Source organism: Setaria italica, chromosome IX (genome assembly GCF_000263155.2).
Source record: "Setaria italica strain Yugu1 chromosome IX, Setaria_italica_v2.0, whole genome shotgun sequence".
Classification (NCBI taxonomy): domain Eukaryota; kingdom Viridiplantae; phylum Streptophyta; class Magnoliopsida; order Poales; family Poaceae; genus Setaria; species Setaria italica.
In genome coordinates, this window is record NC_028458.1 from 44,993,578 (window position 1) to 45,010,026 (window position 16,449).

General features: G+C 44.7%; 1 protein-coding gene across 1 annotated transcript; it reads right to left on the bottom strand.

The window, feature by feature from the left end:
* Positions 1–778: 778 nt before the first annotated feature.
* LOC106804535 lies at positions 779–1,397 on the bottom strand. Its single transcript, XM_014805827.1, has 2 exons — positions 1,110–1,397; positions 779–1,027 (listed from the first exon to the last, which is right to left on the bottom strand). Exons 1-2 carry the CDS (start codon positions 1,395–1,397, stop codon positions 779–781), a joined length of 537 nt encoding a protein of 178 aa, XP_014661313.1.
* Positions 1,398–16,449: the final 15,052 nt, after the last annotated feature.

A 16,449-nucleotide genomic window follows, 5' to 3' on the forward strand; every position in this document is an offset into this window, starting at 1 on the left:
AACATTCCTAAGGTTTCCTTGGTACAGATTCATCCACTTGCAATAAGACCATATTGACACCTTGGGTGTCATGAAGTTGTTGGAAAACTAACCTCCTCATCCTGAACATGTCATAGCAATCACCATCATTTTTAGCTGACGCTCAACACATTGTATTCCAGTTTCACCTGGAATTTTTCTAGGCTGCTTGGTAATTCCATCTCTGGAGCCCACATTCCAAAGCCATATATGCCACCATAAAGTTCTCATCCCCACTGAATGTATTCATTTGCACAAAAGCAATATAAGTAAATAGTCTCACATACATGTAAACAAGAGAGGGCTCATATAGAGATAATCAAACAAATAGTCCAACTATTATTACAACCAAATAATAGTCATACAATCAATAGTCTCACAAGCAAATAGTCTGACATACATTATTACATGTTCAAGTACATGTCTCACACATTAAAATAAATAAGCAACTACATAGTTATTACATAGCACAAGTATCACACTATTTTTTGTTCCTTTCCTCCCATGCTCTCCTTAGCCAATTCAGCCTCCCATTTGGTGTCTTAAAAGTCTGAAACATGTCACGGTTTGCTTTTGTTTTTAGAAGTTGGGTGGCATAGTAGTGTTCATCACTCCCTTCCTCAGCCCCGTCCTCAATGACTTGCTCCATCATTTTTTAATCTCATCTCTAACATGATCAATCACTTGTGAAGTTGCTGACTGTTTGCTGCTTTGGGCCTTCATCTCATACGCATCTACCAACCTTTTCATACACTGATCTCTAAAGGTCTTCTTTTTCTTTCCCTTGGGAGAAGTACTTCTCCCAAGGTGCTGTCCTTTTATCCTTACCACGTGCATTAGAATTAGGGATACGATCACCTTTTCCCTGTCCATCACTGTCAGCAGCAGCACCACCTTGACCAGGAACATATGCGGTCTCATTTGTAACACTTATAGCATCGAACATGATCCTTAGCAAGTCCTCATGCTCAAGTGGTGCAGTTTTGAAAGTGATACAACCGGACATAGCCTGGAAAATTGCAGATGACATGAACATCAATTAATCCAATTTATTCAACACATGATAAGTGGTATGGATAGACAATCAGTACCCAATTATTAGATTTTACATCATTTTGTTGCTTCCACCAATCTTCAGAGGCTACAATGTATCCATTCAAGGGATTCCTCCCCAATCCAGTAGCTCTGCTATTCAAAGTCTTCCACTGGACATATTTTTTCTTCAATGTATCCCATCTGTTCTTCATTTGCTCTTGAGTGTAAGGTCTACCAGTACGTTCCTCGAACTTCCTTACAAGGTTTGCATAGCCCACACTATTCAAGCACTGCTGCGGCCTATTGTGAGCAAGAACTTCTTCCGCACATATTTCGTTGAACATCTTTTGCAGCAAAAGCATCCCATTTTGCCTGAACTTTTGTCGATTTTTCCATCTTAAATTGCTACTAGCAATTAATTGACAATTTGGCAAAATACTGAACTGTGAGATGGGAGCATTCAGAGTACATACCTTATGCTGCCGTGCTGCTGCTGTCTCTGCTAGCTGCTGCCGTGCCGGTGCCGCTGCTGTCTCTGCTCTGCTGCTTGTGCTGCCGTGCCGCTGATGCCTCTTCTTTGCTCTGCTGCTCTTGCTTTGCTCTGCCGCTCTGCTTTGCTCTGCCGCCTGCTTTTTCTGCTGCTGCTACTTGCTCCGCACCACGCCGCCCGCCAGCAGCGCCACACCTGCTCCCACTGGCCGCGCCGCCCGCCCGCCTGCAGCGCCATGCCTGCTCCAGGCCGCGCTGCACCGCCCGCCGCCGCACCGCTTGCCACACCGCCGCCCGACCGCCTGCCGCGCTGCGCCGCCGCACGAGCATCGCCTAGGCTCCGCACGCACCGGATCTGCAGTGGGAGAGGCTTCGGACTTCGGAGAGGGCAGCGGCCTGAGTTGCGGCGGCGCTGAACCCTAGCGCCAGAGATGGAGGAACGGGAAGGAGGGAGAGGGTATCGGTGGAAAAGCGAGTGGGATTTCTCGTACCGCGGGGGGGCTGAACGCGTTTCGGTGCTAGGCTTGTCGCGGTGGGGGGGGGGGATCGTGGCGCGGTAACGCGCGGCCGCCGCGACCCGTTCGGCGGGATTTTTGCGGTTGGCTGCCGCACCGCAGAAACAATTGGGCCTGTACTTTGTTAGCTGTCATGTCTTCCACTCGCTAGCACTTCCTAGGCCATGTTTAGTTTCCACCAAAATCCCAACTTTGACACTATGCAAAAAGAAGATTCCCCATCACATCAAACTTGCGATACATGTATGGAGTACTAAATGTAGATAAAATCAAAAACTAATTGCACAGTTTTGTTGTACTTTGCGAGACGAATCTTTTGAGCCTAATTAGTCAATTTTTGGATAATAATTCACAAATACAAACGAAATGCTACAGTTGCGCATTTATGACAAACTCCCAACTTTGACACTCCCAAATTGGAAACTAAACAAGGCCTAACTTGAAAAAAGCAGGTCAAATGCCTTTAATCCGAAGTGTTCAAATTTCTAGGCATGGATCATCCGGTCAATGATTATATTTTCACTCAATCACCAAAATAAGAAAAAATGACCTACAGTTCCTTACAAGAACCTACAAGGAATCAAGGATATGCCTATCTTCAACTGTAGTCCCACCCTGCATCACAATATGTTCCTTGGTTATAGTTTCTACACGCTTCACACATTGCAATAAGCACACGACTTGTTTTTACAAAGTTTTTATACAAGCGAAGCAATGTCCACAAGAGAAGCAAACGGGAACATTACTGAACTCAGTTTACTTTTAAACAAATCCATGTAAATAGTCCAAACAAATTCAGATGCAATTAATCTATAGGGGACATGCATTTTTTTGTTGATTTTTCGAAAGCAAAGATATGGAAATGCTATATAACATATGCAATAAATCCTTTGAACTATAGATCCATTATGCTTTGTCAGTACTAAACTTTCTCTACTTGTTGTCCCTAAAGACTTGAAGTATACAAAATTTAAAGCATTGCTGGAGAATTCTTAGTACAAGAAATACATTAAACTAATATAGTACCACATATATGCTGCTAGTCCTCAACCCATCAAACGTGCTTTATATAGGTCCCAAATATTGAAGGTTCATCTACTTTTGGCAAATACAAACTTTGAGTGACAATATATATTTGCTAGTAGCACGGTTCATCTTGTTTACCTGGATAACCTTTTAGTTTAACCCCGGAAGAAGAAAGAACATAAAATGGAGGAGAGAGAGCGCGTGAGATGTTATAGTAGTAAAGGAGAAACCTAACGCAAGTCTTCAGAGAAGAATGGAAGGCAGAAGGAAATAGGTTAAAGTGAGGGGATGATGATGGATCAAGAAAGAAAAATACTTCTAGCCTGTCAGACCATTCGAAATTCGAGGGACTGTTAGAAACAGTGGAGGGAAATAGTAGCTGCAAGCCAATGCAATAACTAACCTTGCTTCTTGGACTGCTCATCATGCCAAGTCGGCTGAAATTAGATTGTGCAAGACCGATTATGCTCTACAGAATGTTTCATCTATCAGAATTGGCCGCGGCATATTAATCGAGTTTCTGGTTGTGCACGTTGCCCATAAACATTCATAGCGTCAGATTGGCTAGCTTAAGCGTCCTACTGTTATGAGTATAGTTTTCTCTGCTTTCATCTCTGATTGAATGTTTTTTTATGAAAGCAATATGTCTGGAATGTGTATCAAGTACCAACTTGTCTGTTTTTTTATTATTGGAGCCAACCTTGGTATTGAGTTGCATGCACGGGCTGGCCAGCTGCTCCCTTGCAGCTCTTACCACTGGGCTACAAGCCGATCCGCACAACATGTCTGGTTTCAATCTGCTATTGCTGCAAAGCAGTATGGCTGGTATCATGCATATTTTCTGTAAATTGTATTGACACGTCATGTATTGTCCCATTATTTATTCCAAACATCAACCCACAATCCATTAGATTTATTTATTAGTTGCATTGGCCATCACCAATAGCAAGGCACAACGGTGGAGGCAGAAAAGACAAAAGTGTAGTAGGAGGGGAATAGGCAAAGGTGAATTCATCTTAACTATGTGTCAGAGCGACGAAGCAGTTCATTTACATATGTAACATAAAACTAATACTAGTGTCTTCTTGGTAGTAGAAATACGTAAAAGAGAATGCAGGGTTGATAGCTCCTCACGTATTCACTACCGGAAACAGCAAGTTGGCCGAGTGCCCCAGGCACTCGGCGAAACCCCAATAACACTCGGCAAAACGTTTGCCGAGTGTTAGGCAAACAAGACTAGACGAACTTTCCCTCAGCAAACAGCGGATTTGCCGAGTGTCGTACGTCGGGCACTCAAGCTTCGCCGAGTATAAAAAACACTTGGCAAACATATTTTTTGAAAAAAATAAAAAAATAAAAACGCCAGCGCCACCACCACCGGCCTCCACCACCTTCACCACTGCCGGCCACCACCGCCGGCCGCCACCACCGCCACCACTGCCACCTGCCACCATGCCGCCTCGCCACGGCCGCCACCCACCACGCTGCCACTGCCACCCACCACCACCACCGGCCTCCACCACCTTCACCACTGCCAGCCACCACCACTACCCTCCACCACCGCCACCACTACCACCACGCCACCTCACCACGACCGCCGCCCACCACGCCGCCACGTCCGCCGGGGAGAAGGGGAGGGGGTGCCCGGCCACCCATCGCCACCCGCCGCCATGCCACCTGTCGCCAAGGAGAAGGGGAGGGGGCGACCGGCCGCCGCCGGATCCGGCCGCGAGGGGAGGGGATCCGGCTGGGAGGGGAGGAGCCGCCGCCGGATCTGGCCTGGAGGGGAGGTGCCGTCGCCGCATCCGGCCACCACCACCACACCTGCCGGCCACCACCACCACCTCCACCACCGCAGCCGCCGGCCACCACCTCCGGATCCGGGGAGAGGGGCGGGGCGGCGGCCGGAAACACCACCGGAGAGGGGCCGCCGCGCGAGAGAGGAGCGGCGAAAACAGAGGGAAGAGGGTAGAGGAGGGGGAGGGTTGCCGGTAAGGGAGGAGGGAGGGAGGGGCCGGCTGGGGCCTAGGGAGGGGGGTGCCGGCGGGCGGGTGTGGGAGAGGAGTGGTGTGGGTCGGGCGCTCGGGAGAAGGGGAATAGTGGAGGAGGGGAGGGGCGGCCGGTCGCGGGATTTTAGGGACGGGGCGCGGGATTTTTTTCTTTGCCGAGTGTCTTGAGCGTAACACTTGGCAAATTTGTTTGCCGGGTGTCGGCACTCGGCAAAGATTTTTTTAATTTCTTTTTATTTTTCCTTCTTTTTCATAACAGTTTCTACTCATATTATTTTATTATATTATGCGGTTTTAGGTCAAATTCACTCAACAATATATATTTGATTGTTCTACTCATATTATTTCATTATTTTATGCGGTTATAGTTCAAATTCAATTTATATCAATTAAAATTCTATAATGACACTTAATACATTAAAATTATCTAACGGTTCCAAAAAATTACAAAAATTTCACATGAAACAATATATGTTCTCTAGTGCCTATAAAAAAGTTTTGTAGTCAAAACAAAACTCAACCGTCACTCTAACTGCAATTCTTTTCGAATCCTTCTCAACGCTACTATTCTTCTTCTGATATGCTTCGGTTTGTAAACATCGTACATGACGAAATATGTGAAACCTTCTCAATTTTTTTTCACAACCTCCACGTATGATATCATCACATCATGACAAATCTCATGATTTTCAGACTTCGCTTGCTTTTTTTACAGTTTAAAAATCATTCAGCCACACGTTCATAGTCGTGTTTCCTGAATAAAATGTTCGAAATTTCTTTTCATTTCATGGGTCATGTCTCAAATTTGGCGAAATAACATAAATAACATGAATATCATTTTTATACTCATTTTATTCTATAATTTGAATCACTTGCAGTTCAAATTTGACTTATACCAAAAATTTGCTTGAAATACAATTAATTAAATAAATATAGCAAATAAATCCAAAAATATACCAAATTTTAACATGGAGTACCACATGTTGTATGTGGGGAGTAGAAAAAATTTCAAGGTCAAAAGAGGAAAAAAACTTATTTTTTTGCCGAGTGTCAAAAAAAGCACTCCGCAAACTCCCCTCTTTGCCGAGTTTCAAAAAAAAATACTCGACAAAGAGGGGAATTTGCCGAGTGTTTTTTTTTGACACTCGGCAAAGCCCCGATTTGCCGAGTGTTTTTTCTTTGCCGAGTGTTTTTAGCTTGGCACTCGGCAAAGAGCTTGTTTGCCATGTGTTCGAAAAAAAACACCCGGTAAATCAAAAAACACTCGGTAATTTTTAGCTTTCCGGTAGTGATTTGTGTTCCACCATAGAGCTCCATTGTGTTAGTTGCAAACATTATAGATTCATTAAGTACCACATTAAATATATAATTACTGCAGACGAACCAATCAATAACAACTTGTACACAACGTCGCTTTTCTGAGTGTACAAATTATACATCTTATGTTTGCACGATCTTGCTTCGCCATTTATATACTCACTTTTGCCACCACGGAAAGAAAGTAATAGCATAACTTGGATGAGAAAGAGCAGCTAGCTGAGGTGCGGCAGCGAAGAAGAAAATAGCAAATACTCTCATCGAGGAATGGAAGGCAAAAGGAAATATTCTATCGCTTTATATCATGGTCATTATAGGACATAGTAGATGGTCAGGGGAAGACCATGGGACCTATATGAAATAAGGAATTGACCTGATGACCAGCTTCACCTGGTGCAGCGAAAGATTGGTCCAGAGGGTGCTCTCGCAGCGCAACAAAATCTGAGCGGACAAGATAGACTCTACTAGCCAGTGTTAGAACTTGGAGGTTAGGAAAATATAGTCGGACATCCTGCTCGAGTTCCATCCATGTTGTCTGGATAGAGGCTGGTACTGTTGTTACCAGCTTAATTTGTGGATCGTGTAATATGAGTACCTTGATGGGTCTAATGTTTCCCATACTTTCTCTTGGCTTTCAGCTTGGATATCCTTCTTTAATCTCAACGAAAAGTTAGTCCAGATAGAAATCCAGACGTTAATGTACATTGAAGCAGGCAATTGACTGGTTACTTGTCATCGCTTGCTTGGAGTCTTCAACTCCTAGTTAGAGTATGCCTTGGAGGAAACAGGGCATTTTAAGAACACACGGGTACTAACTACTTAAGCCATCTTTGAACTAAGTGACACGTGCTCCATGGTTTTGAATCCACTGTCTCATCAGCTTGCAATTGTTTCGTAACCAATCACTCATATTTTTTCACTTGAAGCAGTGCCAATTATTTTCCTGGAAAGTGTAAAGGAAATGGAAAAACTTCCCCTAACCAGGGGCTTTTGGAAACATCTAAACTGTCATGCTGGGCTCTCAAATCCGTAGCATGGATAGAAATATGGTAAATACTAGGAGGCAATGTGGGACAACCATTTTGATTTCCCACTTGACCGATCCGAACAAGCTCATGTTCAGAGGTGAAGCTATTCAAGATGAGTTATTTGGGGCTGTTGCATTACTATTTGGGCATAGAAGTGAAGCAACAGAATGATGGGATTTCTCTCAGCCAAGGTGGCTATGCTAGGAAAACACAGGAGATAGCAGGAATGAGTGATTGCAATCTGTTGGCGTCTTTTCCGGCCAACACACGAATGCGCTAGCTTGCGTGCGGATCAAGTGATCACCTCGTCGGAGCTCCTGCTCCTGGCCAGTCAGACCGGTCCGGCACAGGAACACCGCGAAAGCCTACGAGCACCACCTCAGGAGGGACCCCGTCGGAGATGGTGCGCCTAGGGTTGCTCTGAAATCGGCAGGCCACTTAGAACGTCCTCAACCGCTGTCGAGATGAAGGAGGAGAGCAAGGGGTTGGAAAAAGCTAGGGTTTGAAAATGAAAGGTAAATAGATGTGTTTGTCAATTGGGTCATAGCCCTCAATCGGCCAGGGCCCTTTATATTTATATTTATAGGGTGGGAGGTCTTTTCCCGCAAGGAAGTCCAGCTTTTATCTCCAAGTCGACCAGGACTCTAGTAACTGTCTCGGACTCGGACTGACCAGTGGCCCAGTTGGGGCCACCGGTCAGACTGGTGGGCACACGCCAGATCGGTTATGAGCCTGATCGGTGTCGCTGCCACTTTTGGGCGTCAACATATGACCCCCTGAGTACCAAGAAATAAATTAGGCCTAAGGACAATGAATCCCACCAGCCATTTGTCCTAAGGGTGATATTTCAAAATATTAGCCATATTGTTTCAAGCGTCTTGCCAAACACTAGGATGCCAAACACTAGGATGGTACCTTTTCAAGTACCTCCCATTCAGAGCTCTAGGTAGCTGAAATCCATTCAATATCTCCACCATATAGGAATTTCCACAAAGCACACCTATAATCTTATATGGCTCCTTCCAACTTGGAGACCATTTTCCAAATTTATTGCTCTTGACCCTATAGGTAGAATTGTCTTCCATTAATATTTATGTAGATTGGATTTGGCTTTAATTTGCACACAGTATGGTGGGACAGTGATAAATACTTTCGCTATACCATTTTCTTAATGAAAAGCTGTCAAATGGCATCCAACATGACATCTCTGGAATTTGTTGTGAGTCGAAACTAATTCTATCCAAGTTTCGCCCATTGTAGCGGTAGACCAGATATATAACTCGCTATACTGAACAGAACACGAGGCTTGTTACAGACTCACTTGAAATGCATGAGGTGCATGTATGTGCTTAAATACCATAAAATACACATGCCACATTTTGTCAGCCACCAAGCAGTAAAAACCATCGCACTATTCCATTAAAGCACATATAAAACTGTATTAACTGATTATTTGTCCGTTTTACACAACAGCTGAACAGTACAAGGAGAACCACACAGGGAGATGATAAATAACGTGTAATGGGGGAAAGATCAAAAAATTAATTTCATATGGGACTGGAAGGCACCAGGAAAAAGGCCGACTTCAGTTATTCACTGCAATAACGGGCATATATACAAACATCAGTGTGCTCTCAAAGGAAAATCTGCTGAGAATGGGACAGCAGAGTATCATTCAAACAATTTTTTACTTGCAGCTTCCTCCGCATGAATGCAAGTAGCAGCTAACGCATGAATGCAGTGCTCTCAGATTCTCCTCTTTTTTAGTCAAAAGTCTAAGACCAAACTAATGCATGAATGCAAGTAGCAACATGTGTGTCGGAGTGATGAAGCAAATGATCATTTACATAAGTTTGCCATATAAATTACTACTACTATTGTCTTCTTGGTAGTAGAAATACACAACGGAGAATACAGGGTGGAATACTACTAGTATATCTAGGTGCCACTACAGAACACCATTGTGTTAGCAGTTGCAAACATTATATATTCGTTTCGTATCACAACCAGGGTTCCTAATTTCGGCAAAGTTCCACTGAAATTTCACGAATTCCGGTAAATGTGAATTCTTCTTACCTATGCGTAGCAATATTTCATTTGCATAAGTATATATATATATGTATTATAGACTATAGAGGCTGCTACTAATGTCTTCTTGGTAGTAGAAATACGTTAAAGAGAATGCAGGGGTTGATAGCTACTATAGTATTTACGTCCCACCGCAGAACTTCATTGTGTTAGTTGCAAGCATTATAGATTCCTTCAGTACCACATGCTTATATAAATATTACCCACAAACCTATAGTAACATGTATACAATAATGCGGCTTTTCGGAGTGTACAATTATGTATTTGATGTTTGCACCATTATGCTTCACCATTTACATACTCATTTTTCCAGCATCAGAAGAAAGAACTAGCATAACATGGAAGAGAAAGAGCAGCTGAGGTGCGGCAGCCAAGAAGAAAATAGTAAAAACTCTCAGTGAGGAATGGAAGGCGAAAGGAAATTAAATATTCTATCGCGTTATATAATGAAGGGTCAGTTCAAGGACATTGTGGAGTAATCCAATTGGAGTAATCCATTTTTCGGTGTCATCTACACCTCAAATTAGACATAAGATAAGAAATTTTGGAAATGATGTACAGTAGTGTGAAAGTGGAATTCAAGTTGAAGTCAAGAAATTTTCTTTTGTTGCATCTTCATGGAACCAAGAAGATGGTCAAATCCAGCCCAATCAGCACTATCCATGACACCGAAAAATGGATTACTCCAACTGAAGGACCTCGGGTGGTACAAATCATCAACATAATCCCATGAGCGATGGGCCCTTCCTACATTGATGATTTTGACCGTTTCCAAGGAAATGATGTAGCTAGTCCTGCGGAAAAGGCCACCATGGACGACACCTCTTGATTTGAACAAAGAAACCACAACAATGAATGATTTGCAAAATTAGAGAAACTTTTGAGTAGTTTTCTCCAAGTGATACACCATCAAGAAATCTCAAGATCGAGAAGATAATGTCGTTTCTTGCTACTCACACTCCCCTGATTGTTGCTCTCCAAAAGGTCATCAATTCTAACTTTTCCAGGTCGGCGAAGAAGGGTGGGAGCGTGCCGTCGTTGCCGGAGAAAAATCTGTCAAACCTCTCATAAATCATAACCCAACGACCAATTGCTTCACAGTAAGCAGAGAAATATGCTTCTACTACCGAGTCAGGGCAGTAAGCAAGCTTCTGGGTTTCTGTGACCATCCTTTCACCAGTTTCCCCATTGCACGCTTCCTCATCACTCATGAAGAGAATAGTGATGTCGTGCTCGTGCTGCTGGGGTGTTCCGTTGGACTCGATGGTCATTGTGCCTTGAGCTATGGGCTGGGTAGGATCATAGTGGAATCTGTATGACCTAACATAGCCTCCAGCAGTTGTCTGCGTTCATAGCACAAGAGAAACAAGCTACGTTAGCAGTGCATCTAGCTATTCATATCCAATCCATGTATGGATACATCCGTTGGGGGAAGATGCCGGGGGAGCTCGAGAGTAGCAGGTAGATCTGTACCTATTTCGGCGCAGGCCCGACGAAGTGAGACTGCTGTTGAGACATGGTCTCATAAATCGCAGCATGAGCAGCTCGGACCTGCACAACCTCTCGAGCTAGATCCTCCACGAACTCGGTCATCTTTTCGAGGCACTCGTGGCCAATCTCGTCTGAGGGTTTCTTGCTTTCGTCGTCGATGGAGCAGTGCGGCACGCGTGCGAGGGGATGATGGGGTGGAGCGCAGAGAGCTGTGCGGGATGGCTAGCACCAACAGTCACTCTACGGTCCGGCTGTGCGGTGGCGAGGGTTTCATACTTGGTTGGTGGGGAAGATGAGGAGCAGGGACTGCTGGACAGGGAGGTGTAGGTGGGGAAGGGCAATGACTGGCCGAGGTCGGAATGGGGGGCGTTTGGGGATGTGCTGCTTCTGATCTCTACCGAAGCGGGTCCTACGCTGTGGGCGTGCAAGTGCCTCCAAGCAGAAAAAGTTGTCAGCTTTCTTCCAGCTTCTCTCCTCTTTTTTTTTGAAAAATCTACTATCCTTTCTTTTACTAGGTTGAAAAATCTAACACTGCATCGAAAGAAACAATTTGATAAGAAGAACAGGACTGGTCACAATCACCCGTCTTAATAGTAAGAGGCTCAGCGCTATGATAGGAGAGTTTGTAACAATTCGGTAATGAACAATTTGGTAATGAACGACCGCTAACCAATCGAGTTTTATACCTTTGGTAATGACCTGCCTCATGTCGGCCTGCAGATACATTGACAAGTACAAGTGGCTTGGCCAAAATAGCCATGTCAGATCACATATGCAAAACGGTATGTATATCCTTCCTAAAGTATACTTATGTACCTAGACATATTTTAGAACTACTGGTGAGCACTGTATCCATATGTAATCTACAACTCAAATTAGACACAAGACAAGAAATTTTGGACATGATGTACAGTATTGTGAAAGTATAATTCAAGTTGAAGTCACGGAATTAAATTTTGTTGCATCTTCCTGGAACCAAGAAGATGGTCAAATCCAGCCCAATCAGCACTATCCATGACACCGAAAAGCGGATTACTCCAAATGAAGGACCTCGGGTTGTACAAATCATCAACATAATCCCTTGAGCGAAGGGCCCTTCCTACATTGATGATTTTGACCGTTTCCAAGGAAATGATGTAGCTAGTCCTGCAGAAAAGGCCACCATGGACGACACCTCTTGATTTGGACAATGAAACAACAGCAATGAATGATTTGCAAAATTAGAGAAGCTTTTGAGTAGTTTTCTCCAAGTGATACACCATCAAGAAATCTCAAGATCGAGAAGATAATATCGTTTCTTGCTACTCACACTCACCTGATTGTTGCTCTCCAAAAGGTCATCAATTCTAACTTTTCCAGGTCGGCGAAGAAGGGTGGGAGCGTGCCGTCGTTGCCGGAGAAGAATCTGTCAAACCTTTCATAAATCATAACCCAACGACCGATTGCTTCACAGTAAGCAGAGAAATATGCTTCTACTACCGAGTCAGGGCAGTAAGCAAGCTTCTGGGTTACTGTGACCATCCTTTCACCAGTTTCCCCATTGCACGCTTCCTCATCACTCATGAAGAGAATAGTGATGTCGTGCTCGTGCTGCTGGGGTGTTCCGTTGGACTCGATGGTCATTGTGCCTTGAGCTATGGGCTGGGTAGGATCATAGTGGAATCTGTATGACCTAACATAGCCTCCAGCAGTTGTCTGCGTTCATAGCACAAGAGAAACAAGCTATGTTAGCAGTGCATCTAGCTATTCATATCCAATCCATGTATGGATACATCCGTTGGGGGAAGATGCCGGGGGAGCTCGAGAGTAGCAGGTAGATGTGTACCTATTTCGGCGCAGGCCCGACAAAGTGAGACTGCTGTTGAGACATGGTCTCATAACTCGCAGCATGAGCAGCTCGGAGCTGCACAACCTCTCGAGCTAGATCCTCCACGAACTCGGTCATCTTTTCGAGGCACTCGTGGCCGATCTCGTCTGAGGGTTTCTTGCTTTCGTCGTCGATGGAGCAGTGCGGCGCGCGTGCGAGGGGATGATGGGGTGGAGCGCGGAGAGTTGTGCGGGATGGCTAGCACCAACAGTCACTCTACGGTCCGGCTGTGCGGTGGCGAGGGTTTCATACTTGGTTGGTGGGGAAGATGAGGAGCAGGGACTGCTGGACAGGGAGGTGTAGGTGGGGAAGGGCAATGAGTGGCCGAGGTCGGAATGGGGGGGCGTTTGGGGATGTGCTGCTTCTGATCTCTACCGAAGCGGGTCCTACGCTGTGGGCGTGCAAGTACCTCCAAGCAAAAAAAGTTGTCAGCTTTCTTCCAGCTTCTCTCCTCTTTTTTTTGAAAAATTTACTATCCTTTCTTTTACTAGGTTAAAAAATCTAACACTGCATCGAAAGAAACAATTTGATAAGAACAACAGGACTGGTCACAATCACCCGTCTTAATAGTAAGAGGCTCAGCGCTATGATAGGAGAGTTTGTAACAATTCGGTAATGAACAATTTGGTAATGAACGACCGCTAACCGATCGAGTTTTATACCTTTGGTAATGGCCTGCCTCATGTCAGCCTGCAGATACATTGACAAGTACAAGTGGCTTGGCCAAAATTGCCATGTCAGATCACATATGCAAAACGGTATGTATATCCTTCCTAAAGTATACTTATGTACCTAGACATGTTTCAGAACTACTGGTGAGCACTGTATCCATATGTAATCTACAACTCAAAATAGACACAAGAAAAGAAATTTTGGACATGATGTACAGTATTGTGAAAGTAGAATTCAAGTTGAAGTCAAGGAATTGAATTTTGTTGCATCTTCCTGGAACCAAGAAGATTGTCAAATCCAGCCCAATCAGCACTATCCATGACACCGAAAAGCGGATTACTCCAAATGAAGGACCTCGGGTGGTACAAATCATCAACATAATCCCTTGAGCGAAGGGCCCTTCCTACATTGATGATTTTGACCGTTTCCAAGGAAATGATGTAGCTAGTCCTGCAAAAAAGGCCACCATGGACGACACCTCTTGATTTGGACAATGAAACAACAGCAATGAATGATTTGCAAAATTAGAGAAGCTTTTGAGTAGTTTTCTCCAAGTGATACACCATCAAGAAATCTCAAGATCGAGAAGATAATGTCGTTTCTTGCTACTCACACTCACCTGATTGTTGCTCTCCAAAAGGTCATCAATTCTAACTTTTCCAGGTCGGCGAAGAAGGGTGGGAGCGTGCCGTCGTTGCCGGAGAAGAATCTGTCAAACCTGTCATAAATCATAACCCAACGACCGATTGCTTCACAGTAAGCAGAGAAATATGCTTCTACTACCGAGTCAGGGCAGTAAGCAAGCTTCTGGGTTACTGTGACCATCCTTTCACCAGTTTCCCCATTGCACGCTTCCTCATCACTCATGAAGAGAATAGTGATGTCGTGCTCGTGCTGCTGGGGTGTTCCGTTGGACTCGATGGTCATTGTGCCTTGAGCTATGGGCTGGGTAGGATCATAGTGGAATCTGTATGACCTAACATAGCCTCCAGCAGTTGTCTGCGTTCATAGCACAAGAGAAACAAGCTACGTTAGCAGTGCATCTACCTATTCATATCCAATCCACGTATGGATACATCCGTTGGGGGAAGATGCCGGGGGAGCTCGAGAGTAGCAGGTAGATGTGTACCTATTTCGGCGCAGGCCCGACGAAGTGAGACTGCTATTGAGACATGGTCTCATAACTCGCAGCATGAGCAGCTCGGAGCTGCACAACTTCTCGAGCTAGATCCTCCACGAACTCAGTCATCTTTTCGAGGCACTCGTGGCCGATCTCGTCTGAGGGTTTCTTGCTTTCGTCGTCGATGGAGCAGTGCGGCGCGCGTGCGAGGGGATGATGGGGTGGAGCGCGGAGAGCTGTGCGGGATGGCTAGCACCAACAGTCACTCTACGGTCTGGCTGTGCGGTGGCGAGGGTTTCGTACTTGGTTGGTGGGGAAGATGAGGAGCAGGGACTGCTGGAAAGGGAGGTGTAGGTGGGGAAGGGCAATGACTGGCCAAGGTCGGAATGGGGGGCGTTTGGGGATGTGCTGCTTCTCTTCTCTACCGAAGCGGGTCCTACGCTGTGGGCGTGCAAGTGCCTCCAAGCAGAAAAAGTTGTCAGCTTTCTTCCAGCTTCTCTCCTCTTTTTTTTGAAAAATCTACTATCCTTTCTTGTACTAGGTTGAAAAATCTAACACTACATCGAATGAAACAATTTGATAAGGAGAACATGACAGGTCACAATCACCCGTCTTAATATTTAGAGGCTCAGCGCTATGATAGGAGAGTTTGTAACAATTCGGTAATGAACAATTTGGTTATAAACGACCGCTAACCGATCGAGTTTTATGCCTTTGGTAATGGCCTGCCTCATGTCGGCCTGCAGATACATTGACCAGTACAAGTGGCTTGGCGAAAATTGCCATGTCAGATCACATATGCAAAACGGTATGTATATGCTTCCTAAAGTGTACTTATATACCTAGACATATTTTAGAACTACTGGTGAGCACTGTATCCATATGTACATCTACACCTCAAATTAGACACAAGACAAGAAATTTTGGACATGATGTACAGTATTGTGAAAGTAGAATTCAAGTTGAAGTCAAGGAATTGAATTTTGTTGCATCTTCCTGGAACCAAGAAGATGGTCAAATCCAGCCCAATCAGCACTATCCACGACACCGAAAAATGGATTACTCCAAATGAAGGACCTCGGGTGGTACAAATCATCAAAATAATCCCTTGAGCGAAGGGCCCTTCCTACATTGATGATTTTCACCGTTTCCAAGGAAATGATGCAGCTGGTCCTGCGGAAAAGGCCACCTTGGACGACACCTCTTGATTTGGACAAAGAAACAACAGCAATGAATGATTTGCAAAATTAGAGAAGCTTTTGAGTAGTTTTCTCCAAGTGATACACCATCAAGAAATCTCAAGATCGAGAAGATAATGTCGTTTCTTGCTACTCACACTCACCTGATTGTTGCTCTCCAAAAGGTCATCAATTCTAACTTTTCTAGGTCGGCGAAGAAGGGTGGGAGCGTGCCGTCGTTGCCGGAGAAGAATCTGTCAAACCTCTCATAAATCATAACCCAACGACCGATTGCTTCACAGTAAGCAGAGAAATATGCTTCTACTACTGAGTCAGGGCAGTAAGCATGCTTCTGGGTTTCTGTGACCATCCTTTCACCAGTTTCTCCATTGCACGCTTCCTCATCACTCATAAAGAGAATAGTGATGTCGTGCTTGTGCTGCTGGGGTGTTCCGTTGGACTCGATGGTCATTGTGCCTTGAGCTATGGGCTGGGTAGGATCATAGTGGAATCTGTATGACCTAACATAGTCTCCAGCAGTTGTCTGCGTTCATAGCACAAGAGAAACAAGCTACGTTAGTAGTGCATCTAGCTAT